This window comes from Lepisma saccharinum, chromosome 24 (genome assembly GCF_977018435.1).
Source record: "Lepisma saccharinum chromosome 24, izLepSacc3.1, whole genome shotgun sequence".
NCBI classification, from domain to species: Eukaryota; Metazoa; Arthropoda; class Insecta; order Zygentoma; family Lepismatidae; genus Lepisma; species Lepisma saccharinum.
Window position 1 is genome coordinate 55,269,939 of NC_139252.1, and position 12,451 is coordinate 55,282,389.

Sequence of the window (12,451 nt, forward strand, 5' to 3'; positions counted from 1 at the left end):
TTTAGTTTTTTGTGTATTATATATTTTGTATTTTGTGTGTTATATTCAGGGCTTTAAGACTTGTGTGTATGAGTATAATGTGTGTGTGTGGTCCTATGTGAAATGACTTAGTGTACTTTGTGTATAATATAATAATGTATAATTTTAAATGTATGGTTGAGTGGAAGAAAAGGCTTTGTACGGCCTTAACTCCGCCATTTAAAACAAGGCATTAATAAATAAATAAATAAATAATTTAAATTTATATTTGTCAGTTTTGATTATACCATACTTTCCAATTGTTAGTATGAACTATAAAAAAATTGAAAGGTATTTACGAATAAATTTGTTGGGACTGGGCATCATCCTATAAAAGAAAAAGATACTAGGCCGCGGTCTCGAAAAGGTTGAGAACCACTGGGATAGAGTAACCAACCTACCATCTGCTCTGTGTTCCTATGGACACAAGCAAGTGGAGAATAGAAGCTGCTGCGAATTTTGTCACGCTGCCCCTGCCCATGGCTATGGTAAAAGGCCGAGGCTATTTATTCTGGAGGAGGCAGTTCACCCCCCCCTCCCCTCTCTCTCAATCCCTCCCATCGGGCGAAACACTAGAAACCACTGCCCGCTCGGTCCCCTCGATTCTCGAAACCTGTTTTGTTTACCCTCGCTGAAAATGAGGAAGAAAACGGACTCGGAAAGTGAAAAGTCGACCATTTAGCGAGGCAATTGTACGCTGTTGCCAAACTCAATATAATTAAAATCAAGTATGAAATCATTAGTGCTACAGAGAATTTGAGTGAATAGATTATGAAATAAACCTTTGAAAAGTGTCCCATAAAAATATGAAGGTCGTAAGTCCAATAGTTACGGAGAAGGAGTGGAATTGATTACTTCTTTTAAAATAAACGGGGAAAACTCGTCTTTCTAGGAAAGGGAGGGGGAGACGGTCGCGCTCGGACACCAACTGATTGGTAGTTAAAAGTATATTAACTTTTCGCTTGAGTGATAGAGAAGCTTTGATAATTTCAACTTCTCAAACTTCTCGATTTTTTTATACAGCCATCGACTACACAAAATAAGAGGTAAATAAATAAATATTATTTGATCTCCATGACCAAGCCGCGGTATATGCTGCATTTTTTTCTCCCACGAACTTGTCCATAGCTTGAAATACAATGATCTTGCACACATTGCAGATACTATAACAAAGTTTCGATGCATCAGCGAAATGTGACGCTAAGGTGCGAGCGTGGCTGCACGAATGTAGGTCCCCTTGAACAGAGAGTTATGGGAGTGGAATGCGCATCGAATGGCTGAAGAAAACACGCGAGGGTTGTTTCAACTTCAAGTCTGTTACGGTTCTCAACAGCTATGTCTCAATAGTAGGTTTTCCAATGACTTTTTAGGGAATAGGGGGGTTGCATTTATCAATACTTTGGGCCAAGACAATTACATGCTCAGATAGGCTAATCGGAAACTGATCTCCAGTTTAAAGTGGGTGAGGATGAATGCGAACTGATGAACTCACAAACAGGTACGTAGCCAGGGGGAGGGCGGGGGGGTCAGAAGCCCCACCCCGAAATCCTACAAATATCCAATTTAAATAGTATATAGTGGTAATTAATTTACTTCCTTACCAGGATTGTATAATAAGTTGCAATGTACTGAGAAATTCATCTCTAGGGCTTCTACCCCGCCCTCCACTTCTTCGCCTTTAGATGGAGGCTGCTGATAGCGGAAGAGCCTCCCCCCCTCTTCGAAATAAAATTCTGGATAAGGGCCTGCTCACAAAGAAATATTAAAAAAAGAAATCTTTTATAAAGAATATGGAGGACAGAATCAAGAAAATATGCACGAAAGAATGTGAAAAAGAAGGCAAAATAAATAGCCTATGGAAACAGCTGGAAAAGAATGGCTATGAGAAGGAGGATAGACTGGACATAAATAGAAGAAGGAAGAAAAGTGGCAGGGGAGAAGAGGAAGAGAAAGAAAAAGAGAGATGGTTTGGAATAAGGAGTATGGGGAAGACCACAGAAAAGATATGCAAAGTGCTTAGGAAAGCGGACATTAAAACTTACAGGAAGGGAGAGAGAAGCATCTTAAGAATAGCGAAGAATGCAAACAAGAAAAAGGAAAACAGAGAAGAGGAAGAGGAAGGGATTATCTACGAAGTGAAATGTAAAGAATGTCAGAGTGTGTACATAGGAGAAACGAAAAGAGGCTGAAAGACAGGTTGAAACAACATAGGGATGATGTACGACTTAAGAGAGAGAGAGAAATGCAATATTTAAACACACGAGAGAAACAGGACATGACATAGAGTGCGATGAGGCTAAGCAGATAGGAAGGGAGAAGAGAATACTATCGCAATGTAGTGTGGAAATCGAAAAATGTTGGACTTGTTAATGGAGACAGGTGAGGGACTAAATCACAACAAGATTAGAATATTCTGAAATTTGGAAAACTTGAACCCTCTCCGCAACCACTTGAACCACCACTGCTTTTGTAAGCCTACGCAACATAAGGAATAAAAATCCCTCAGTACGCCTTATCATAACCTTCAACGACGTAATGTAGAATAGATTTTTATTTGCTTTCATTGAAAGAGGGGGCAAATTGGTAGGATAATTCTTTTTGGAGTGAGAGAGATATTGGGCGAATATTAAGACACTGTTTATATTTATGCGCATGGCTGAACATTCTCCTAACTTCACATACGGTCAGTATTATTTTGGGATGGTACAGTGGGATGCATAAGTATTACCAAGCAAATTGTTCATCGCCGTTTTCTCTTTCTTTTAGCCAATGAGAATTCCAAGCAACTACTGCAGCAGATTACGTAAGAGTCAATTGCTTAAAAACGCGTAGGATGCAAGCTAAAAATTAACGACACCTGTACATCCCACTGTGCCGAGAACGAGACACGCGTCTGTTAAAAAATGACAAGGGTAACGTGGTGTGCCAAAATCGAGAATAGAGTTTCGACTGGAACTAGAGTTTAGTCAAAATGCGAACCACTATGTGCTTTCACCAGGTATCGAACTCAAACAAAATTGAAAACTTATAATATTTTGAGCTACTGATGCTAATAGGCCGACCTCCGTTGTGGAATGGCTACGACACCAGGGATCCCGTGTTCGAATCCCGTCCTGGGCATGGTTGTTCTTTGTGAGTGTACCTTCACTAATTTCATCATATCATTACTCATCCTCAAGGTCGCGATTAGCCAAAAGTGTCAGAAAAGCGACGCTATAACAAAAATCAAATCATACTGATTATTATGTTGTTATAGCGGATGGATTCACGTCCCCTTGCCCTTCTAAATCACAAGTATTACTTTAACCAATATATTACCCACACTTAATTCTGCCCCTTTAAACAAAATTACCAGATTTCAAATCTTAATTTAATCCACTAATTCTTAATAACGCGGAAGTACCATAATTCCCTCGTAAGAACATAACATGGATGACGTCATCTTGTTAATTGCGTTGAGGGTTCAGCCACCGTGTATCCGCCTTGGCCACGCAGCGTTGCATTCGGGTGTAATTATTGTATATTTTCTGAGGAAGAAAGCGTGCTTAAGAGCAGAGCCTAGAACCATTTCATTTATCAGCAGCAGCAGTGGCACCTGGCGTTATCGCCGTGTACTAATCCACATGATCGAGTTATTGCGGTATATCACTGGCCGTTGGTAACAGAGAATTCTTGGCCAGTTAAGTCGCAAAATATGTATAGACTTTGGCGATCATGAAACTTTACTAAATTTCAACAAATTACATTGTAGAGTGTATTCTTTGTATTACAGATTTCGTTTATGTTGTAATATATTGAAACAAAAAATGCATAGTGATCATATTAAAAATAAGGTAATAGTTTTTATTTCATGTTATATATAACAAGTATTTATTAGTATTTTCAAGTTATCTGAATCCAGAAACTGCACATAGGTCTATTGGTTATGACAAAAAAAGCACCGACATCAGGAAATTCTCATATGTATACTTGATTTCGAGCGTTCAGTTGTCTGGAGAAAGTGGCATATCTCCCATTTGTCGGAAATCTCCATATTCACACCAAGAAACTTCCTATCACATAGTGAAATTTGTGCGTATGAGCCGTACACTAGAGCCATCTGCCGAATGGTTCAAAACTACTCTGTTCCTTAATGAAGTTTTTTATAGGACCTGCCATTCGATCACGTTTAGCCTAATTAATAACTCATCAAGCAAACGCAGGCTATTCTCCTTAACCATGCTATTTAGTATAAGAAAGGCTAAGATAAATTTTAATTTCATACAGAGATTACTATGTTTAAGGTCGTCAATGGATGTTAGTGTTAAGTAATTATAACTTAAGATCCATTTAGGCGGTCGACCTACCATCCGGTAATGTGTTCCAAATAACAAGACTCTTTACGGTACAAAAAACAAAAAAACTAGTTTTTCACACCTTTCGTTTTCCAGAAAATTACATTTAATTGTCGTTTAGAAAGTTAATGTTTCAATAGTTTCACGAGATTCAAACATAGCTTCCTAAGAAACGTAAATACTGTACCACGAAGATATAAATAAATCATTTTCAACGTTTCAATATAGGATATCGTCCTTTGTTTTATATTGTTGCTCACGATCACAGAATTTTTGGATAAATGCAAATCTCTATTATCACAATTACATACGATGGAAAGTTAAACCTACTGGTTAAATGTTTTATAGTGATTGGTTCTATTAGGATAATTCTGGCTTCAGGAAGCGATAGCAGAGCCCCCTATTGAGGCAAAAGAAAAGTAAACACTACAAGTAACCTTCACTCATGACAAAAAAGCATCGGAATCAACCTTCACAGTACAGGCAAAATAAATATTTTCTAATAAACCCTCAATACTAAGAATGCCAGAGTGAACGGTGCTGCCGCTACGTGGAAGAATGCGGAAACTATTGGAAAGGGAAGCAAGCGATTACAACACGATCCAAGCCAAGACCAGTTCGTTAATGAACAGTGACGTCAGAAGGCTCCCTGGGCCATAGACAATCTGCATCATCTTGTAGCCCTAAGGACATCTTTGATTGATTCGTACTTGTGAATGCTAATATGCCATTGTTGTTCTGTCAGAAACTACATACACGCCCATATCAATCAGAAATCAAAGTTTCGACAAGACGAAGAATGGATTTGAGAAAGATTCACAACAAAAGAATGACAAAGGCTTATTTCGGTACAGAGAAGGGTGACTAAAATTGCATTTCAATGACGAAAATTGTGTTATTTATAAATAACTGCTATTTTCAAACAGAGTTTCGTAGTGCACAAGGACGTATTAAGGGGGGACCACACCGAAAGACTTATAGAGTACAAAAATTAAATAATGAAAATATGCGTTGTTTAACATTTGTTGTATAATCGATGGTTATTTGCTTCAATTTATGTGAAGGCAGTAAATATTTTCTTATTTAACATTAATTCGATTTGTGTGTGTGTGTGTGTAAACAAAAACTAACGTAGTAATGACTCTCTTGTTGCATAACAACAACATAATTATTTTATTTGGAGACGCTTGACAGTAAAGTATCCTACAGCACTTCAAGGACATATTTAGGGGCGAAGCCCAAGGTTCCAGTCTCCTCCCGCCCCCGCCCCGAAAGACTTACCAAGTACTAACATTAAACAATTAAAATATACGTGTTTAGCATTTGCTGTATAATCGAAGGTTAGTTATTTCAGCCGAACATTGGATGGCAGTACCGAAGATATTAATCTAAAACTAATTTTCGTAAACTGGATCTAACATTATTTCTTGTCATTTAATAAATATTCAATTCTTTATCTATTTGGCACTGATATCCTTGCCAGGGCAGTTGCTTTCATACACATTTTAGCGATCTTAACCACACGCTAGATAATGAATACATGCTTTTATGTCTTACATCGTTTTTTACATATTAATGTAATAATAGTAATACAATCTTAATTTAATATTTATTAATTACTATTATTTTAATTTAATATAATTATAATATAATTATTTTAATTTAATATAATTATAATATAATTATTTTAATTTAACAGTTTACATTTATTATTATTACTTGTATTTCTGTGACACGTGGATCGGACCAACCCCCTCTCCGAAATAAATCTCTAAATACGTGTCTGGTAGTGTATAGAATGTAAATGCGCGATTGCTGTGGCCAGTTCTGGAACTAATGTTCAGGAATGAAATGAATGTAAAAATTTTGGGGTGCGATGGCATGTGTGGCCATTTTTCACCATTCAAAGTACATGAGAAAAATCCTCATCTAAAACCCTTATCGTAAAGTTTAAAAAATGGACGTAAAGAACGCCATGAGATAGGTTAAAAGTGCAAAGTTATAAAGGGACCTGCACAGGACATGTACGTGTAAGACACATCCAAAAGGCAATGAAAAACTAAAAACTTCATCAGAAACAGCGTAAAAGGCCCGTTCTTAGCAAAAAGCTAAAAACATTGGTTAAACCACTGTTATCATCTCCCAACAAATTGTCTGGAACATGTAACAATGACACTTCGCTTTTACAATACAAGAGATATGACACATTAGAGTAGACAGGAGAGAGTAAGTTACCACAGAAGTCTAGTTCCCAGCTTGTAACAATAAAGTCTGCAAGATTGCAAACCATTCAAACAAAATTCGATCTCAGCTTAAGTGGGGAAGTGGTAAGACGTTGTCTAAAGATCGCTGGTTCGAGTCTCTTTTAGAATCGACCATTTTTTTTCATTCTTTCTCTTTTGTGGATACAGTAGAATTAATGTACTGTTGATAAATTACATCACATTCAACAATGCTAATGCATATAATTTACATTATGGTTGTTGCATTCTCTATATTTTCGTTCAAATTCGTAAGTAAAAACTTTGCTCATATACCTAGGTAATTCTTTAAATTTGACTCCACATCTACGAGCTTACATTGTGTTCATAATATACGAAAACGTCCAACAAATCGAAAGTTTTCTCCATGACTTTCAATTGACAAGTGTAAAGAAATAGCACTCTATACATCTAATGTCCAAATTGGTAGCGACATTAGCGCCACAGTGGTGGATTCAAATAGCAAATTATAACTTAACACAACAGTTATTTCTCAGTCTTACCTTGACAAGCGAAGTGATAGGCACCATCCCGGATTCCTAGAAAGAAGAAAAGAGGAAGATAACGATAATGAAGCATAAGAAACGAACAGAAGGAGAAGAGGTGATGAGAAAGGCATGGAAAAGAAGGAAAATGTAACAAAGGTGGAAATGAAAGCTATGTATCACAGTACACATGCACAGGAAATAATGCACATCGTCATTTAGATAAGAAAGGTACGAGGGAAGCGAACTCACTAGATGTACAGTGAGATCCATGAGTATTGCCGTGAAAATTGTCCATCACCATGTTCGCGCGCTTTATTTGACCTAATAAGAGCTTCAAGAATTAAAAGAAAACTCAAAACAAGCTGTTGACAACTTCTGCACCAGCATACATAAAAATCCATCGCTTAAAAATGTATAGGATGTAAGAGAAATTTTAATGAAAATAGTCATGGACAATTTGCACGGTAATTGTCATGGATCCCACTGTACAAGGTCAACGAAGTTCGTAGTAACGTGTGTTTTATACAGCGTATATTGATACACGTGTAGTTTGAATTGTATCTTTTGAAAATGTACTGTATAAAGAAACAAACTGCCGGAGTACTAATTGAAGTGAGTGCATTTGTAGCGTATCAAACTGTGGCTGTCTCATCCTTGGTTTGCCGAGTTATGTTTCGAATCTCGGAAAAGATCGAAATGAATTGAACTTCGTAGCACAAAAACATTTTAATTATCACAAAGTATAACAGTTTTTCCTTCTACACATATATCTTGGTAATAGTTTGACTTTGTCGAAAATTTTCTTCGGATATGTAATAATAATGTATAAGAGTAATGTAAGATACATTTTACGAAACTTTTAAACCACTGTAAACAAGCAAATACATTGTTTCGAATCTTGTTTTATCACTCAATCGCCTCTATACATCTAATTTCCATTGGTAGCGACACTAGCGCCACAGTGATGGATTCAAATAGCAAATTATAATTTAACACAACAGTCATTTCTCGGTCTTACCTTGACAAGCGAAGGTTTTCTTGTTACACTTTTTGTCATTTTTATTTAACGTCACTGTTCTACTAATCTAGGTCAATCGCAATGAGGATTATGAATAATGGCTTAATAAAGCAGCGAGAAAATAACAAAAGGAAACGTGTATGAGTAACTAAGGTTAGCTAAAATATAGGTGTCTAGTATAGTTTGTCACGAAGACTGACTGAAATACATTTGAAATTGGCAACAGTGTTTACACAGGCGGAAATCGTGATGTGTATTAGCAGAATTTGCAAGGTCTGGTGTATGATTCTGCTCCCTACTCTAGGCCAAATTTTCGCTAATATTAAATATGTTCATCATTTATCCTCATTGTCACGAAATACCACAGAAGTCAATGTAGACGTAAATAGAAAGAGATATAAAGCTATATTTTCTTCGAAGCTAATGACCTGTAGGAGAAAGATATTCAATTACATCTTCAAAATATAGCGTAAATAGAAAAACTATAGTGTGTTTTGGGTTGCATAAGTACAGGGGTGCAACATCAAATTAGTGGGGAGAAATGTCCGTGCATTAACACTAGAATTAAGGGAAATACTTGTAATTCTAATTAATGTCTACAAGTGAGAAAGTTTGCAGGCCTCTCGTATTCTATAACTTTTAAGCGATAGTCAATTTTACATTATCATCATTTCTTGGGTGACATAATCGTTGGGGCTTAGGTTGCAAATGTTTGACTCTGTATCGTGAGGAAAATATGTTCAAAGTACAGGGTGACTATAAAGGTTGTTTACAATATCACTCTTAATTAACAAGAATTGGAATTGACATACGAAGCTCTATTGCATTAGCTTCACCAAAATATCGAACCTACTGGATATCTGTTTAGCCGTATTACATACGCTGCTTCCCCATGGTAAAGTCCATGTGGAGAAGCACATGGGAAAGCCGTTACGTGTAATACCCAAATAAGAAAAGTTATTTAGTGGTAGTATGTTCTTAAGTTCCGAGAAAAAGCTATATCCAAACAATTCATTTTAAATTAACGTTGCGTCTGGGATTTTAATATATTTCATTAACTGTTACTATTCTTATATTGGATGGTTAGCTAGATGGTTTTTGTAAAGAATTAATTAATTTTTATTATTGAACGTCGCTTTTCTGCCACTTTAACTAATTGTGACGTGATGATACGGTGAAATTGATGAAGGGACACTTACAAAGAAGACCCATGGCCAAGTCAGGATTCGAATACATGACCCCTGGCGTCGTAGTACGCTGTGCTAACCACTCCGCCACGGGCGCCGGCTTAGGCTAAAGTGTAAAGTCTATGAGTCAATCTCATACCTATAAACATTAAGCAACTCACTATAATGACAGATACATGGCAACCACGGAATGCCATGTCCAAAAATGGCTGCCCGACCCAACCCTCCTATACTACCCCATCATTCCACGCAGACCGAAGGTCGAGACGTAGAAGTTGTCTCCAAGTACGAGCCGAGACGACGGAGGAAAAAACTCGCTAAGAAAAACTTAGCGATGACATGGCCCCTTAAAAACCCTTGCTTCAGGAATCTGAAGACTTCCAAGAACAAATCGACGGCATGTTTCCATTAGTGTCATTCCTTGCAATGATTAATAAGCCGAAGAAAAGTAAACACAATGCCACGTGTAAAAAAAAAAAATCGCTCGCAAAATCCTTGAAACGTTACATACTTTCTCCCCCTCGTTCGAATGACGCTGGAAGTACCGCTTTGTAACGAGGAATGCAGTCGGCGGTGACCTTGCGAGAAATGATGTCAGAGGAATGCAGAATCTGCAAAGGACACTTCTGCTCGTGTGGGCCTGGTCCGAGAGCATTCCGCGTTTGACGAATCAGGGTCTCTTGGAAATTCCGGTCCAGCGACAGTCGAAGTCGATAAGGCAGTGTGTTTACACAAGTCCTCCGCAGATTTCTCCAACGGACTAATTCTGTCTACCTTACAGAGATTTCTGTTCTTGAGCCAGTCTAACGGCAATTATTTATCGATATACCATTCCCTGCAAGGGAAAGTATTACCAGACACATTAGGGTCTCTAATTTTGAAGTAGGGTGGGGGTTTCTATCGCTTGTTCTATTTTGGTTATTCTGTGTTAATTGTGACGAGGAGGATGAATGATGAGACAAACACAATGATACATCTATGCAGTAACGAAGGTTCGAATCTGGAACCTTTGGCTTCGTAGGGCATTATGCTAACCACTCCACTAAAGAGACATTTCTGGGGGTGGGCACACGTGAACTACATTTCCTATTAATGTCTTTGAAATCTCAATGTGTAAATTATTTCTATTAAAAAAAAAACAATATTTGAAGGTCTTATTTCATGAACTAATAAAAAGATTATGAGACTCAATTCCTGTGATCACAAACAAATGCAAATTTATGGGGCTAATTTTCAATGGTCTAGCATGGAGATCAGCGTGTAATTTTAACTGTAATAAGAATGATAATACAAAGAAAAGGATAATAATACATCTCCGTACCTTCTCAAACTCGCTGTACATGATGAATCGTCTCTATATGGACAGACGGACAGACGAGAGGAATGCCAAGTATCACCGCAACACACTGCATAGCTTTTCTTCCCACTTTCTGCACATCTGTAGACAGAAAAAAAAATTAGTATATTCACATTACTATAACAATAATACAACATGATCAAAATAAAAGATATATAGGGTTCATATTTTGCGTGTGTAATCTGAAGGGATGAGTCGAAAATGAAAATCAAATTCGAAAACTCGTCTAGTGACGTTAAATTCATCACAGAACTGTGATTTCATGATTATGAATCACAAATCGCGATCACAACTGTGATTAAATCGCACAATATAATGTAAGTAACTGTTGATTCTTTTTGGGTGGGCTAGAACTCACCCACTTCCCGCGGAATGCTTGGAAAATAGCAGCCAGTTTTGTTCCTTCCTGCTACACTCGACGAATAGAATCACAGTTAAAAGAACTGGAACAATCAAGTAGTAATTACAATTTAACCTGTGATCGAGAAGTGACTGGATTTTAGCACCGCTAAATTAGACCTTTTCACTTGAAAATATACAAACCTAATGATTTGAAAAAACAAAGCAACAATAACTAATCCGCGAGAAAATTACTGTAGAATGAAAATTCTAGGAAACTTTTTGAATACATACATTTTATTTCAGTGTAATTCTTCGAAAGAGGAGAATTAAAAACAACAACATACTAATAGTTAAAGGAATAATTGTACATGAAGTGCATCATTCTTTAAATTCTCCCTAACTGAACATATCCCGCCATCTCTTGGCATCTTTTAAAAGTAACACTACAAAGAGTTCTGCGTCTGGGTCAGAGATGGCAGCACCTAACAAGCGAAGACAAGAAGCAGCAAGAACGCATGCGTAGTTCAACTGCGACTTTGCTTCCACGCACTGACACTTTTAGAATTGAAGTCACGATCACGAAATATGCTTATTGTAATTCACGTATCGTCAGACAATAGGAATTTCCTGGCCGGACCGCAGACGTTCTCGAATATCCAACGAAAAAGCAATGTTGCCAACAACAAAAAGGACAAAAATCGCTTATTAACAGTTCATAGGCGCGGGGGGGGGGGGGGGGGGGGTCATTTGCGTGGCCAGGCATGGGATTCAGTCATGAAATTATCAAATTACAGCGCTCCGTAATGAAACTACAGAAAGAAAAGTAGATTAATAGATTTAAGGTGCTGAACTAAAAAATGACAAAAAATGTTTTTCTTTCGTTTCCATGTTAAGCAAGGCAGGCACGTATCCAGGAATTCCTTTCGGGGGGGGGGGGGCTCAACACCATTCTTTTAAGGGGTATAGTAAGAACCTCACAATTGTATGTTTAAGACCAATGCTGCCAATTGGGTTCCAAAACAGGTGGGGGGGGGGCGGAGGGCGGTGCAAGGAAAGTTTACTTTCTCTTGGTAGACAAGGTTTAACATTAAGAGGCCATAGTGATAGTGTGGAGACAAAAAAATGGGGAGCAACTATCCCTTAAATCGTCGCCATTGTAAGGCTGTCATTTTAATCAGAACGTGAAATCGGAACATTTTTTTACCACTCGACTTCTCTGTTTCCATGCATTAACATTGTGTGCCGGAACCATCTCAGTATGTGTGTTTGTCCATTTCTTCTCATTAGGCATAAAAACATCTACGGTGTCTTTGAGTGTTTTTACGAAGCTGTTACACATGCACGGGATGGACAATCCACTCGACAACGCGAGATTCAAATTGTGAGCTGCCAACTGGACGCAGACAGCTCCCGAATATGTATCTCTGATTCGAGACTGAACACCAC

The 12,451-nt window shown here is 37.7% G+C and overlaps 1 protein-coding gene across 1 annotated transcript in view; it reads right to left on the bottom strand.

Moving 5' to 3' along the window:
* Positions 1-12,451, bottom strand: part of LOC145978267 (unconventional myosin-XV-like) — a 536,876-nt gene that overhangs the window by 429,916 nt on the left and 94,509 nt on the right. The window contains exons 2-3 of the mRNA XM_083110778.1: positions 10,628-10,744; positions 7,117-7,152 (exon numbers count right to left, since the gene is read on the bottom strand). Of these exons, the coding sequence (XP_082966904.1) occupies positions 7,117-7,152; positions 10,628-10,648 (57 nt within the window). The 5' untranslated portion in view covers positions 10,649-10,744. The remainder of the gene's footprint in view (positions 1-7,116; positions 7,153-10,627; positions 10,745-12,451) is intronic.